The sequence below is a fragment of the Lepisosteus platostomus genome, chromosome 2 (assembly GCF_059453375.1).
Source record: "Lepisosteus platostomus isolate fLepPlt1 chromosome 2, fLepPlt1.hap1, whole genome shotgun sequence".
NCBI lineage: Eukaryota > Metazoa > Chordata > Actinopteri > Semionotiformes > Lepisosteidae > Lepisosteus > Lepisosteus platostomus.
Genome location: NC_142612.1, coordinates 77,149,016 through 77,166,164, shown reverse-complemented (window position 1 = coordinate 77,166,164; position 17,149 = coordinate 77,149,016). Strand labels below are relative to the sequence as shown.

General features: G+C 38.7%; 2 protein-coding genes across 2 annotated transcripts; both read right to left on the bottom strand.

Annotated features, from left to right (window-relative positions):
• Positions 1-1,695: 1,695 nt before the first annotated feature.
• On the bottom strand, positions 1,696-6,952 carry LOC148677232 (uncharacterized). Its single transcript, XM_088623172.1, has 5 exons — positions 6,582-6,952; positions 5,151-5,378; positions 4,580-4,703; positions 3,517-3,683; positions 1,696-1,998 (listed from the first exon to the last, which is right to left on the bottom strand). The coding sequence occupies exons 1-5, from the start codon at positions 6,912-6,914 to the stop codon at positions 1,696-1,698; spliced, it is 1,155 nt and encodes a 384-aa protein (XP_088479298.1). The 5' UTR covers positions 6,915-6,952.
• Positions 6,953-11,721: 4,769 nt separating this feature from the next.
• LOC148677231 (extracellular calcium-sensing receptor-like) lies at positions 11,722-16,491 on the bottom strand. Its single transcript, XM_088643773.1, has 6 exons — positions 16,174-16,491; positions 15,657-15,951; positions 14,290-15,099; positions 13,981-14,208; positions 13,126-13,249; positions 11,722-12,635 (listed from the first exon to the last, which is right to left on the bottom strand). The coding sequence occupies exons 1-6, from the start codon at positions 16,374-16,376 to the stop codon at positions 11,722-11,724; spliced, it is 2,574 nt and encodes an 857-aa protein (XP_088499899.1). The 5' UTR covers positions 16,377-16,491.
• Positions 16,492-17,149: the final 658 nt, after the last annotated feature.

Genomic DNA, 17,149 nt, shown 5'->3' with positions numbered 1-17,149 from the left:
AAGGGGAAATTAAGGTGTTACAGCAGCCCAGCCCAAGACAAGCAAAAACAGAATCAGAATAGACAAAAAATTAAAATACGTACAGTAATACAAAATAAATATAAGATAAATACATAGTTAGGTGTGTGCAAAATATGCTCATAGTCACTGTAAAACAAAAAAATACGTGCAAAATGTGCATATGACGTATATACAGATTGAGTGTCCAAAAAGTACAATAGTGCAACATGCTGTACATAGACGAGCAGATGAAGGGCTAACAGTCCTAGCTTAGTGTTATACACCCTGACAGATGCCAGGAGGAAAGACCTGTGGAAACATTCCCTTGAACACCGTAGCTGGAGCAGTCTGTTGCTAAAAGTGCTCCGCTGCCTAATAACAGACCCATGTAGCAGATGAGAGGCATTGTTCATGATGGCTGTGAGCTTGGTCAGCATTCTCCTCTCCACCAGCACCTCCAGGGGGTCAAGGCTCAGCCCCAGCACAGAGCCATCAAGCCTTCTTGATGAGTTTATTAAGTCTATTTACATCCCTTGTCATGATGCTGCTGCCCCAGCACATAACAGCGTAGAAGATGGCCACTGCCACCACTGATTCATAAAAAATGCGTAGCAGTGTTCCACACACACCAAATGACTTGAGCCTCCTAAGAAAATAGAATCGGCTCTGACCTTTCTTGAACAGGGTGTCAGTGTTAACAGACCACTCCAGCTTATCACCCAGGTGTACCCCTACAGTAAGTACTTGTAGGACTGCACCACCTCTATGTCCTCACCCTGGATGGAAACAGGGTTCGGCGGAGATTTATTCCTTCAAAAGTCCATGACCATTTCTTTAGTCTTGCTGGTGTTTAGCTGGGTGTTAGCTGGTTAAGATGACACCGCTCCACAAAGTTGGTAATCAAACTCCTATATTCCTCCCCCCTCCCTTCACTAATACACCCCACAATTGCAGAGTCATCTGAAAACGTCTGCAGATGACATTAGGCTTGAAATTGAAGTCAGAGGTGTAAAAAGTGAACAGGAATAGTGCAAGGACAGTCCCCTGTGGAGCCCCAGTACTGCTAACAATCTGTTCTGACACACAGCTCTGTAGCCGTACATACTTTGGCCTGCAGGTCAGATAGTCTATAATTCAGGATACGAGGGGAGTGTCCACCTGCGCCGGCCTTAGCTTATCTCTCAGTAATGGGGGATGGATGGTGTTAAAGGCACTGGAGAAATCCAAGAACATAACTCTCACAATGGTCCCTGTCTTCTTCAGGTGAGAGTTAGCTCTGTGTAGCAGATAGATGACAGCATACTCCAGTTCCAAGTGTGACCAGTAGGCGAACTCCAGGTGGTACAGTGCAGTGTTCTGAGGTGGTCCAGTACAAGCCTTTCCAGAGTTTTCATCAGGTGTGATGTCAGTGCCACTGGTCTGTAATCATTCAAGACTTTAAGGTGCCCCTTTCTGGGTACTGGCACCAGGCAAGATGTCTTCCAGAGCATCAGAACCCTTTCTAATCTCAGGCTCAGGTTGAAGATGCACTGCAGCACTCCACCCAGTTTGTCCACACAGATCTTTAGCACCCTAGAGCTGACACTGTCAGGACCTGCTGTTTTCCCTGCATGGAGTCTCCTCAGCTCCCTTCTGACCTGGTCAGCTGTGATGGATAGACTGAGGAGGGCAGGGGAAGATAAAGTAGGAGGGATCTCATGATGGGGTGACTGAGGACATGAAGAGGGTGTCTGGCCTGTGAGGTGAAGGCCTGTGAGGTGAATGGACAGTGGACCCTGTATTGAATCTGTTAAAGAAAATATTCAGCTCATTGGCCCTCTCCAGGCCTCCCTCAGTCTGTTGGCCGCTGGACAGCTTGTATCCGGTGATCTTTCTCATGCCATTCCACAATTCTCTCACATTGTTCTCCATCACCCTGTCCTCCATTTTCCTCCCATAAGCCGCCTTGCTCTCCCCAACTCTCACCTTTAGCACTTTCTGTGCTCGCCTCAGCTCCTCCTAGTCACCTGCCCAAAAAGCCCTCTTTTTTCCTATTTAGGACGGCCTTCAGATCACTGGTGACTCAGAGTTTATTATTGGAGAAGCAGCACACTTTCCTGATGGGCACTGCACTGTCAACACAGAAATGTATGTAGTAAGTGATGCAGTGGGTAAGACCATCAATGTCATCTCCATAAGGCTCACAGAGTATCTCCAAGTCCGTTGTTTCAAAACAGTTCATAGGTGCATCATTAGTTTCGGCTGACCATCTCCTCACTGTCCTGGTGGTCACTGGTTACTGTAGGACAAGAGGCTTGTACAGAGATAGGAGATTAACAAGGTTGTGGTCAGATCTGCCAAGTGGGGGGAGTGATGAGGAGCTGTAGGCATCCTTGACATTAGCATACAGCAAGTCCAAAGCACAAAGGAGAGAATCTCTTTGGAACAGTGTGCTCTCTAGGGTGAGTTTTAATTATCCAAATATGAAACAACTTATAATATTGAAAAGATACATTAAAAATTATTTTATTGATGATTGTAATACAGGTATTTATTTAAATGACATTTTAAATACAGAAATCATTCAGATTTCTATAAAAAGTTAATTTAAATAATAGAACATGTTACACTGTAACACCCACACTGTAATAACACTGTAGGAGCTCTTAATAATGAATAAAGATTTACATGTCCTTTTTTAGCTGTATTAGTTTTACAATTTCTGTCAGTTCTTGCACATTTGTATAGGGTATGTAGTGGGAATGAACCCCTTTTTCAGTTCCTGTTTCAGACCTCCACTCATCCAGGTGAGTTAGCTGAAATGCAACCAACTCTGGACTTAAGATGATGGAAAAAGACAACACTACAGCTGTGCTGTTTGATACCTTATGTTTCATGCTTTTGTTAATCAAAAACTGATCCCTTTATAATAGTTTTAGTCAGAAATATACAATCTCATTCTTAACAAGCTGAGGAAATCCTACTTTATTTTCAGTATGCTGGAGGTACTGGAAATAATACACTTTAACTAAAGTATTTTATAAACCAAGGACTGAGTGGAGAAAGGGTTAAACAAGAAAACTGATCAATAACACTACATGCATCAGTGGTTAAAGGCCCAGTTAGATTAAAAACCAAAATAGACAGCTGTCTTTAGAACCTCTGCTAAATACAATGTAGAAAAAATAACAAGACTGCATACTACTAGATAGTATGGTTATAACTACTAATAATGCTAGATACTACATGAATAGCCAGGATATTGATTACATATTAATGCTGGGGTAAAATCATGAATGAATATTTTGGGTGGAATGGTGGTGTGGCAATTAGCACTACTGTTCAAAACTGAAACATAAAAATAGTTAGAAATTCCCAATTCCCAATTTGAAAACATTAATTATTTTACATTTTCCCCATCACATGCTTTTTTGTATTTTCTTCTGGTTTGAATAAAATAATATAACATTTTGGCATAAAAATACATAACAGCAAACCATAACTTGAAGCTAAAATAGCAAATATTTCCACAGCTACTGTGAACTTCCCAGGGGAGCTGATATAAGCTGGGATAAAGGTGATCCAGACAGCAAAGAATATGAGCATGCTGAATGTAATGAATTTGGCTTCATTGAAGTTATCAGGCAGCTTCCGAGCCAGGAAAGCGAGCACAAAGCACATGGCAGAGAGGAGTCCTATGTACCCTAACACAGCACAGAATGCACCTACAGATCCCAGGTCACACTCCAGAATGATTCTGTCTGCATAGTATTTCATGTTCTTGTTTGGAAAAGGGGGTGATGTTGTCAGCCAAAGAATACAAATCAAGACCTGTAAAAGTGTGAATGCAAGAACATTTAACCTTTGCTGTTTTGTCCCAAACCATTTCGTTATGTTATTGCCTGGCAGTGTAGCCCTAAAGGCCATTAACACCACTATTGTTTTCCCCAGAACACAAGAGATGCACAGGACAAATGTGATCCCAAATGCTGTGTGGCGCAACATACAGGACCAGTCAGAGGGCTGGCCAATGAAAGTAAGTGAACAGAGGAAACACAGAGTCAATGAAAAGAGCAGAAGGAAACTCAGTTCAGAGTTATTGGCTCTTACAATTGGAGTATATCTGTATCTGAAGAAAACAACAGCTATTGCTATGGTTAGGGAAGTTCCGAATCCAGAGCATGTGACTAAAAGTATTCCCATTAATTCTCCGGATGACAGAAACTCAATACTTTTTAGGATACATTGACTTCTTTGTTCATTTGATCTGTATTCCAGGGGACATTTTGAACAATCCACTGAATCTGAAAATACAAGTCAAAAAATGAGATTTTGAAAGATTGTGTGCAAACAATTTGAAAAAGCACAACATTTTGAAGTATAGGTAAATGCAAACGTGAAGAATGCACATTTAGTATTTAATATTTATTATAACAATTCTCTAAGTTTACATATACAAATTCATGCACATATTTCTGTAACTATATCTCATATCTACAGCGTTTGTTAGTTTTGCTGAAGATACAATACTAAGGTAGCAAATTACTGTAGGTCATCTAGCTCATCTAACCCATTAAACTCCTTATGGAAATTAAAGTACCTGTTACATTACTGAACTCTCCCTCTGCACAGGGGATGCAGACAAAGCAGCAGACTGGCTTCCCTTTCTCAATGGCCTTACGAGTCCCTGGAAGGCAGCTCTCACTGCAGATGGACTTTGGAACCTAAAATCCAGATTAAGTGTTCAAAATTATTTTGAAAAGCAGTTTTGGAATACATATTTCCATATGTACAATAGTGGCAAAAGGCCAACCTGCTTATATTTCTCATTTTACAGTTATGAAGCTACAGTGAAATAATGCTTTATCTACACTGTTTTGGCACTCTAAAAAGTTGTCAGTACTGTACTGTATGAACAGCTTATATAGAAAGACACAGCTGTGCATTCAAAATTATTTTATCAGCTTTCATGAGCATATCTACCTTGTCAAATCTACCCAATTCCAAATTTATAATGGGGTGTTTAATGGGGTATCCTACATTTTAGGATCTCAGCTGTGTTAAAATGTATTTCTCCTCCCCAAAATCACAGAGATGCAATATTTGTCTGTCTCTCACTGTTTTTGCTCTTTTTGGATCTGTGTAGGCTTTACCTTGTTTCATTACAGTACCTTATCCTGATCACCTGCCCACACAGGCCTGATGTCATTCATTATAAACTGCTGTCCTTCTGGTAGGGAGTCATCATATAGACCAATAGTCCGAAATATTGTAATTCCTTCCTTATTAGGCTGCCAGTTTACAAGTGTGTACCGAGCTGCTGGATCCCCATTTTTATCAAAATAGACACTGTCTCCACTCCTGGTGGTGAAGTTAACTCTTCTCAAATAATGCAGCACCTAGAAATAAAAAAAGCTTAAATCACTTTCTGTTTTATTTTAAAATAATGCTTAATATTGTAAAGTAGATTTTTTGTACCTGCCAAGGTTCAATTTTCTTTTTGTTGGCACATGCTTCATCATCAGATGATCCTTGACTGATTTTGCAAGTAAAACGGTTGTGTAATGAATGGGCTACAGCGTACACTGCTTTATACACATTGTTGGATATCCTCAGTTCTGATACATCCGTGTATTGATTGCTTATTCCTTTCAAGGTCTCTGTTCTTGTGCATGGCTTAGTACTTGAATAATTATGAGACCTTAAACTGCAATTGAAAATAGTCTCCCACAATTCATTTAAGCCGGTGTTTCCAGGAGTGTCTGATGGACGAGCATTTAGAATAAATTCCTTCAGACCTGGTATTTCTGCATTCGGAATTGCGAAGCCAACGGCCCCACCCAGGACTTTATAACCTTCCTTTGATCCAACATATCTGTTAGTAACCCATGCTTCACTGCCCACCCACTGGAAACCTGTGACATTCTGAATGTTTAATTCTTTGACAAACAAATCCATGTCAACATCACCTGTAAAAGCAACTATTACTTTTGAAGTTGATTTTTTAATAATATCTACAACATTAAGGAATTTCTCTCTTGGATCGGTTCTATAAATGGCTTCTGAGTATTCAATACAGATACCCTCCTGCTGGGCAGCTTGTACAAAGGTAGCCATCCCACTGTTGCCATAATCATTGTCACTTCTAATGGTCCCAATCCAGGTCCACCCAAAGTGCTTCACAAGCTTTGCCAGGGCTCTGCTTTGGTAATAATCGCTAGGAATTGTTCTGAAGAAGGTAGGGAACCTCATTCTGTTACTGAGACAGGCACAGGTAGCAAAGTGACTAATCTATGGTAAGAAAGGATAGAAACATCTACATGTAAGTTATCAGATACACATGATTGATTATACTAACAGATAAATGTTAGTATAAATATATCTACATACAAGTAAAATTATATGTAAATCCTCCTGATTTTTTTTTTACGTAGAGAATAGCTGGTTTATTAAATACTTTATTGGCTTTTAGTTAAACTATTTGATTTATTTATTTTCCATTACATTAGTTGCTTTTAAGATTACATATCCTACAGTATCTCAGCTGCAAAACTGGTGAATATACAAGAAAGTCTGCATTATAAGTAAAAAAAAAGCTTTACCACAGGTATGTGAAAAGGTCCAACAGTTGCTGCAATTCCTATCGTTGGTGTGGAGCTGGACTGTCCTATAATCGCGTAGACTGAAGATGATTTGGAGCAGGACTGGTTTGAGAAAAATTCTTTCTTATTCATTAAATCCAGTGATGCTTTTATAGACAGTGGAACGGAGCGACAGGAATCATATATCTTATAACCCAGGGAAACATCAGGAAGAAGGTCAGATCTGTTATTTATTTCTTCTATTGTGAAGATCATACTTTGTGCATACTGTAATTCTGCAGCGTCTAATCTGTACAGAAATATATTTACATGAATAATAATAATAATATGCATAATTAAGATATTACAATGTTATTTGGTTAAATAGCACAGCTATAACTGTCAATTTTATTGTTTTTTTCTTTAATTATTTCATTAATAACTTTACTTACTTACCCTTCACATTTGACATGTCCTGGACTGGTTTGATATGTTGGATTATCAGTGACAGGATTTTTATGGAATGAGAAAACAGCTCCAATTGTGATATCCCCTTCTTTGGAAAATTGTGGCAGTTCTTCTGTTCCATATGGCTCACAAACCGATGTTTCAGTGCCTGAGAAAAAGGCAATAAATGCAACATCTATAAGAAACAACATTATTAACTGCTTCCACTGCCCCACACTAATATTCTCTAGCAATAGATACTTACCTGTTGCAGCGCACATCTTTTATGCTTAAAATGACGTGGAACAAAATTAATCCTCACATCAATGTACAAATTCTCAGGTGAGTTGCAGTTCACTTTCAGAGTAACATCATCATAAAGTTTGTGTATGATGATTATAAGATGATTTGTGCAGTATATTAATTAATTTTCCCTTATCACAATACTTGCCTTTTTATTCTCAAATTACAAAAGACTTTAATCATGTTTCTTCTTTTCTGTTAGGAAATATTTAAATATGATTTTTAAAACTGTGTAGCGGCAAGGCTTAATAATAAGGCAGAATTAAGTGTTTCTGAGCTTCCCAAATGAGGCCCCATTTCTCTGTTCATCTCTGTGGTGCAGCCACAGAGAAACCATGCAGGCTGATTTAGGGTTCCTTTGATTAAAGACAGCTCCCAAAGGGGGATGCACTTAGCTAAGCCTGGCTATCATGATCAATGGTCATCCATTGGCGCCTATCTGTCTAGGGAGTGCCAGTTGGACATCTGGACTGCATTACTAAGTGTCAGGAGTAAGTGACTCATATCTCACCTTGATCAACCAATCAGGGACTGGTAGGGCCGAGTAACCCACGTGGGACTCTGATGCCCATGGAACTTTCAGCCAATCAATGATCTGAAGTTCCTCCAGGTAAAAACAGGCAACACAGAGAGCCTGAGAGATTCAGATTCAACAAGATTCAGAAGGGATTCAGTAAGATTCAGTAAGATTCTGGAGAGGATTCTGTGGACTGTTCTAAAGGGAATTCAAAGGAGAATTCCAGGGCAGGACGGCCCAGGAGCAGAAGGCTCCCAAGGGCAGGACATTCTCGCAGCGCGCCTCCTGACCATCCTGAGACTCAGCCCGGACAACCACGGAACGGCCAGTGTGTCCGAGTGCCAGAACTTTCCTTTGTTCTAAGAGTCTAGAGTGGAGGTTGCCAGAGAGTAACCAGCAGCAGGCCTCGTGAACAGGTCGGAACTGTGGTCAGCTGAATCACTATTCAGAACTATTCAGAACTAGCTCTCCATCAGGAACGAACCGGTCCTCTTCCTGACTTGCTGGGACCCACAGTCATCTTTTCTCCTGTGCACAAACTTTGCTAGTTAAAGCCAACAGTGAGCATCAGCAGCGCACCGTCGCAAGCCGCACAGCACAGCCTGGCACGGAGCCAGAGAGCGCGGATTGGACAGCAACAGCCTGCAACTGTTTCTTTGTGCCCGCAGGAGATCTGAATCCCCAGAGATTGGATGAGTATTCAACTTCAATGCATTACAGCTCGAGAATTCAATTGTTATCCCAACCAGTTGATATCAATTTAATTCCTAAGAGTTATGTACTTTGTTTGAGTATCTAATGTAGAAGTTATAACCAAGTTCATTTACGAAACGGTCTTAATGAATGATATACTGAACGTATGTCCTCTTGATATGTGTAACACTTTGTAACTGACTGAATATATATCTTTTGTATTCTGATAACGCTCTCGATAAGATCTGTTAGGTTTACATGCATATTCTATGTATTAATAAATGTATCCTCGTGTATTAGTACCTGTGTGTGCGCGTTGTTTGAGTTATGTCGCGTGGTTGGACTCTAAAGCCATCAAAAGAATCAATTTTGTGATTTACTGCTACAATTAATAATTGTCTCAGTAAATGCCCAAACCCTACAGAACTGGTGCCTTCAGAGAGCCACTACATTACATTTTGGCTATGGCAACGTTACATATTTGGCGTCCCTGAACGGCTATGAATCATAACAACTGTATGGTGGAAATATTTTATATTAGATGTTATCTATTGGCCAGAATATCAAATGGTATAAAAACTAACAATATTATATATTGTATATACAATATTATATATACAATATAGTAAAATAGGTTATTACTTAACAGATTTGATTAGATTTGCCTGACCTCACTGACCTGACCAATTATTCTTGATATCTGGCTACTTCTTCTGGTCCCGTAAAGGACCAAATTTTGTCCTTTCTCAGGTGATGATTATCCTTTTCCTTCTTATTTCCCTTCCCGTTTTCCTTAATGCCTTGAGTCTCCCATATTGTATCTCTTTATCACAAACACACTTAACTTTGGACAGCTGTCTTTATACAGTAGGTGTCAAAAGTCCACTGCGATCTTACACACTTGAGGGCCAGTATATACAACACTGATAACTTCTGTATATACAATATCTTGACTGTTATCTTCACAATAACAGTACGGTACAGCAATTCAACTGCCCAAGAGAAGAAACAGCATCCGAAATCGTTGCCTCTATTTAAGACACCTGCATCAGATGGAAAGCTAAGAAGGTGTCCAAAGACCCCTTCCTCACCAACGGGATCACCGTGTGGTATGGCAACACCTCTTCGCGAGAAAAAAAGGCACTGCAGAGAATGGTCAATATGGCCCAGAAGATCATCAGCTGCGGTCTCACCGAGATTAAACAGCTCTATGAGGACCGCTGCCGTGGTAGAATTCTGGCCATCACAGAGGACAGTCACCACCCCGGGCATGAGCTCTTCACCCCACTGCCCTCAGGCAAGAGATATAAGAGCATACGGTCACTTACCACTAGATTCTTCAATAGCTTCTATCCACAAGCAGTGAGACTGGCGAACACATTTAGCCATCCCCCTCGGACCACACCTACACCATCACCATCTACCTCATTGTAATTTATTTATTGTACGTCTCCAGTCATTGTTTACACGTCTGTATTGTTTACATTCAAACTGTCTGCATGTTTACTTGCACATTGTCTATTGTTTGTTTGTACATTGTCTTGATGCACTGTTTGCACTTTGTTTTGTTTTTTACACTTGTTTTACAAACGAGAGACTTTCTGTAAGTAAGAATTCCATTGTACCAGTACCGGTTACATATGGCAATAAAGTTCAAGTTCAAGTTCAAGTTCAAGTTCAAGTTCAATCCAGCCAGCTCCTTGTTTAAACTTCTCCATTTGGGAAGAAGGCACCTCAATTTGTATTGTACAAATTGTATTTGTAAATGTAATATGTATTTTTGCTGCACTAGAACAATTTCCAATCAACTTTGTTGACACAGCAATCAAGAATGGAATAGAATTGCATTGAATTGAATTGAATTGCAATGTCCAGCGCTAATTTTTTCACTCCTGTCTCCATATTGATTTTGATCCCAAATTACGCAGTAGCAATTATCCAACTGCCTTCATAGTGGCATGAAACAGCCATCAGTGTATATTATCATCAATATAGCTCTTATCTCTCAGATAAGTCACTGATTAAGTTACCAATTTCTTTCATTCCTATTGTACCTGATTAAAAAAGTGATCAATCTTAGCCGCTCTACCTGAAACATATTAATGTCCAGTAGGTCCCATCCTGGCAGCTAAGGCACTCAGTGTGTGTTATGAGTTTAAGGAATTTCAAAGAGGTACGTGAGACAGCCTCACTCTTCATTGAAGCTCAGGACACCAAAGCGTGTGTGGTAGACATTGCCAGACCACACTGTCAGAGATGTCATCTCTTTTGCTCAGGGAAAGTCTTCCAACATTACATTCCTCCTTGTGCAAAGGAGAGACTCCTTCTTTGGAAGTGTGTACTTTTTAAGGTAATGAAACAATGTGCATCTGTCATTATATTTGAACTATTCAAATATATATCCAAATGGGTGAAACTACATACAAGATAAATTGATGCAATTACAATATGGTACAATTACTGTAATAATCAATTAGTCCACTACGAAAAATACATTGTATAATAGAAAAGCTTACAGAAAGTTATGTATTTCTGAAGTCATTTAATGTTTCACATAATGAAATCGGAACAAATGAAATTGGATATTTTGGCAATCACACAGTAACCCTCCTTCCTCAATAAAGGAACAAGTTGTCTAGACAAATCTGAATACAGTATGTGTTCTATTGTTTCCGTATCTATGACTCTCAACCATGGTGTTCAGGAAATAATCTGTCCAGTGGTTTGGCTCTGAACAATATCTTAATCACTGGCAAATAGATTAAAATCTTTTAAATTGTATTTTTTTAATCCTATAGCATAGCATATAATGTGTAAAGTTTGCTGTTCCTACTTCACCTTTTAAGAGCTCCCTTATATTTGACTTAAAAACTATTTCTTAATCACCAAGTTGAGGTGAGACTCCACAATAGTCTATATGCTGAGAGGAGAAATATCTCAACGAGCAAACAGATCAATTACGCGCATCAGCAGTTAATTCCCCAATTAAACTGAAAACCAATAGAGACTGGTGTCCCTCTGGACCAGGGCAGAGAACCTTCGTTCCATATATAAAATAAGAATAATAAGATAATACATGAAAAGTCATGATAGAGATTAGAAATTCATTTTGGGTTCAAATAATGTTGGCAAAACATCAGAAGTGAAACCTAAAACTGTTTAAATGTAAACAATACAGTACATTTGAATATCTTCATTATTCTACAGTGATTTCGAGGGCATTTTCCCCATCACATGTTTTTTTGTATTTTTTTCTGGTTTAAATAAAATAATGTAACATTTTGGCATAAAAATACATAACAGCAAACCATAACTTGAAGCTAAAATAGCAAAGATTTCCACAGCTACTGTGAACTTCCCAGGTGAACTTATATAAGCTGGGATAAAGGTGATCCAGACAGCACAGAATATGAGCATGCTGAATGTAATGAATTTGGCTTCATTGAAGTTATCAGGCAGCTTCCGAGCCAGGAAAGCGAGCACAAAGCACATGGCAGAGAGAAATCCTATATACCCTAACACAGCACAGAATGCACCTGCAGATCCCAGGTCACACTCCAGAATGATTCTGTCTTTATAGTATTTAAAGTTTTTGTTTGGAAAAGGTGGTGATATTTTTAACCAAAGAATACAGATCAAGACCTGTACAAGTGTGAAACCCAGAACACTTAACCTTTGCTGTGTGGGCCCAAACCATTTCATAATGTTATTGCCTGGCAGTGTAGCCCTAAAGGCCATTAACACCACTATTGTTTTTCCCAGAACACAGGAGATGCACAGGACAAATGTGATCCCAAATGCTGTGTGGCGCAACATACAGGACCAGTCAGAGGGCTGGCCAATGAAAGTAAGAGAACAGAGGAAACACAGTGTCAATGAAAAGAGCAGAAGGAAACTTAGTTCAGAGTTATTGGCTCTTACAATAGGGGTAGATCTGTACCTGAAAAAAATAATAGATATTGCTATGGTAAAGCACATTCCAAGCACGGAACATGCCATTAAAAGTATCCCCATTAATTCTTCAAATGACAAAAACTCTGTGCTTTTTAAGACACACTGATTTCGCTGTTCGTTTGATCTGCAATCCACTGGACACTTTGAACACTCTGTTGAATCTGAAAATAAAATATTTTTTAAAATTAGTGGACAAACACAAATTAATCAAATAACTCATCTTAACACTGTATGTTTCATCTTGCATTTTGAACATTCATTATCAATAGTTTAGTTTGAATTTATTCTTGGGTGAAGTAGAATAATGCAATTAAGCTAAATTTAAATGGGATATTTCTGAATATCACTTTAAAGACAGCAGAAATACTGACATGAATATCTCTTCTTTAACACATCCAGTACTTCTTAATAAAAAATATTATTTTTCATTAGATATTGTTTTTGTTGTATAAAGAATTTAACTAGATCAATCAGTTGAGAAAAGAAATGCTGTTTACAATTACAGCCTGGAGAGTTTTCATTTATACATCACTGTTTCTACCGGGGCAATTTGAGTGAAACATCATGCTTAAGGGTACAAACACAGTCTTTTATTAACATACTAAAAAAGTTAGTATTTTGTTAATGTGCATTAATTGTTTTAATTACTACCTGAGATATTGCTGAACTCTCCCTCTGCACAGGGAATGCAAATGAAGCAGCAGACTGGCTTCCCTTTCTCAATGGCCTTACGAGTTCCTGGAAGGCAGCTCTCACTGCACACTGATCTCGGCACCTGCAAGATAGTGAGAGAAAATTATGTTCTTTTGTTATGAAGCAAGACTGGAGATTTGTTCAATCAAAGTTAATATGCCAATTACAGCACTCAATAGCAATGTGGGCATTGTTATTAAGTCAGATTAGTACACAAGTACACAACTGTATTATGAGGACATACAATATAGGTCAAGGGCTTTTGAAAAAATAAAATACTGTAACAAGACCTCTCACTTTTGCAAATGAGTCACCCCAGGTGTAACGGAACAGTTCATTCCCGACCCTATGCCAACGACACAATTCGGAATAGTGAGGAAACACTGGGGGAAAAGCCATGCAGGAAACGGGGATCAAAACAGGGGGGCGTGTCCTTGGTGCGCTGGTGTTCAGGGGGGGTGAGTCCGGGGCAAACAATCCAGTAGAAATCCAAAGGGGGAAACCAAAACTAAAGCAAAAGTCCAAAACTGTGAGGTCCATCCAAAAACAGACAAGATAAAAAGTAGAACCGGGTCAGAACCGGCGGAATGTTGACGGGAACGGGACCAGGTGCTTCCAGGTCCCGGACTCACACGACATGGAGATCAGATGCAGAGCCGGGATTAATGTCAGCACCTGGCTTTTAAGGTGGACTGGGAACAGGAGACAGGTGCACAAAATCAAGTCCAAAGTGGAAGGGCCGGAGTGCCCTTAAGGTGGGAGGGACTACAGTTGTGACACCAGGGACATTGTAATATTCAGTGAGAAGCTTACCTTATCCTGATCTCCTGCCCAGACTACACTGATATCACTCATTATAAACTGTTGTCCTTCTGGTAAAGAAGCATCATATAGACCAATAACGTCAAATGTTGTGATTCCCTTCATGTTCCGCTGCCAATTAACTATTGCATATCGTGCTACTGGATCCCCATTGTCATCAAAATGCACCTTCTCTCCACTCCTGGTTGTGAAGTTGACTCTGGCCAAAGAGTGCAGCACCTAGAGGAAAACAAGCTAAAATCAGGTTCAGTTCTTTTCAGGTCAAATGCATGATATTATTTCGTATATAAATATATTTACCTGCCAAGGTTCTATTTTATTTATCTTTGCACATGTTTTATCAGTGTATCCTTGACTAATATTGCATTTGAAAAGATTGTGTAATGAATGGGCTACAGCATACACAGCTTTATACACATTGTTGGATATCCTCAGTTCTGATACATCCGTGTATTGGTTATTTATTCCATTCAGAGTCTCTGCTCCTGTGCATGGCTTAGTATGTGCATCCTTGCCAAGTGACAAACTGCAGTTGAAAATACTTTCCCAATACTCATTTAAACCAGAGTTTCCGGGGTTGCTTGATGGACGAGCATTTAAAATAAACTCTTTTAGTCCTGGTATTTCAGCATCTGGAATGGCAAAACCAATTGACCCTCCCAGAACATTATAACCTTCCTGTGATGCAAGGTACCTGTCTGTCACCCAAGCCTCACTCCCCACCCACTGGACACCTGTGACATTCTGAATCACAAGTTCTTTTATCAGTAGATCCAAATCTGGACCAGCAGCAAAAGCAACAATTACTTTGGAAGATGATTTTTTAACAATGTTTGCGACATTGAGGAATTTCTCTCTGTCATCAGTTCTGAAAATGGCCTCTGAATACTCAATACAGATCCCCTCCTGCTGGGCAGCTTGTACAAAGGTAGCCATCCCACTGTTGCCATAATCATTGTTAGTTCGAATGGCTCCAACCCAGGTCCATCCAAAGTGCTTCACAAGCTTTGCCAGGGCTCTGCTTTGGTAATAATCACTGGGAATCGTCCTGAAGAAGCTGGGGAACTCCTTTCTGTTGCTGAGACAGGCACAGGTAGAAAAGTGACTGATCTGCAGGAATGAAAAACAAGACATTGTCTTAGATTATAGGAGAAGATAAATGGCTTAAATGAGATTTAAAACTAAAAAGGTAAAAATTTGTGAAGTGGTTAGTATACACAGGATGCTAAATTAGACATGAATATGTTTAAATTATGCTTACTGTACATGCTTACAGTATGGGTAAGTATGAGAATAGCACATACTGAAACTGTGTATGTGTGTGCTTCATACAAGATAATAGTATGACCTGCCCCTATTTATCTGCTTGCTATGTTTCTTTACAGTCCTAGTAATGTGCTACAAAGGACACATCAAAACTTGGTCACTTAATTTGAAAATTATATTTATTGGACTTATGAATGGCTTGAAAGAAAAAGGATTAGCTTTGATTTCTTAATAATGCTTTTGTAATATAAAGACATCATATGATCAAGTAATTACATTGAAAATGCAATAATTTCTAAATTTACACGGCTAAATTGAAACTGAATTTTTTATTTTAAAATTCCACTCAAGTTTAATTTTGTATTATTTAACATGGTACTTTTGAAATAAAATGTTCTCACCACTGGCATGTGAAAGGGTCCAACAGTTGCAGCCATTCCTATTGTTGGTGTTGAGCTAGAGTGTCCGATGATGGCGTGGACAGTTGATGGTTTGGTGCAGGACTGGTTTAACACAGGTCCTACTTGTTGGCTATTCATTAAATCCAGAGATGCCTTTATAGTCAAAGGGATAGAGCGACAGGAATCATATATCCTATAGCCCAGGGAAATATCAGGAAGAACCTCCAAACTGTTATTTATTTCTTCAATGGCAAAGATCATAGTTTGTGCATATTGTAACTCTCCAGGATTTAAACTGTGGAGCAAATACATGTACAAACACAGATTTCACAAATTACATCAAAACAGTATTCACATTTTTAATTAATATTTTTGCTGATTAAACCATACATTTTATAATACTTGCTTTAAACATCAAGCACATTATCTGCTCATGTACAGTAGCTACAGTACATTAAAGCTACTGTACATTTACATGTATTATTATTTTTACAAATAGTGATAATAGATCAGTTACCTTTCACATCTGATGTGTCCTGGGTTTTCTTCAAATGTTGGATTTACAACAACAGGGTTTTTATGGATTGAAAAAACAGCTCCTATTGTAATGTCCCCTTCTTTTGAAAACTGTAGCAGTTCTTGTGTTCTGTATGGCTGGCAAATAGGCTTTTCAGCACTTGTCAAAACCATAATTAATGCTACTGCTACAAGCAGCAACATTGTCAAATGTGTTTTGTCCTAAAGACAGAGTACTTCAGCTCAAGGTGCTTATATACGGCTGTGTATTTCTTACATGTTAAAATTAGCAATGAACCAGAGTTCAAACGCACATTGTAGCATCAATTCTCAGTGGTGATCTCAATGTTATGATCACCTCAGGAGACAGAATTGTTAAGTTCTGAACATCTGCTTCTACACACATTGTTTGTGCATAGTGTATTTCTCCAGGATTTAAACTGTGGAACAAATACACTCACAGAAAGAAAGAATTAGCATTGAATGATTTTGGGATATCTGAGAAATCCAGTTTAAAGAGGCCATTTTTATTAAACATTATAAACAGTGTACAGACATAATTTAAATGAAAAGACCATACACATTATATAGCATATATATACATAAATCATGCTAATATTTGTTTTTTTTACATTAGCATCATTTTGATTTGTATGTATTGATCAAGTCATTAAAATCTATATTGTGTATATTCTGTACAATTTTATACAGTGTAACCATGATTGTTTTTATGTGTGATACAATTTTTTTGTAGTTCTATTAGATTGCTTTACCCAGAATTAATAGACCAGTCATTACAGTATATCCTTGACATTATTTAACTATTTATCTTGGTAGAGTGAAATAGGATGGATGAAGCAAGTTTTTCTACTTGCTCTCTAGTTATATAGAATGTAACACAATGCAGGCAGCAGTTGGCATCAGTACTGAGGATGGACTAAAGAAGACACTTGAAAAAATAATTAAATAGAAAAATC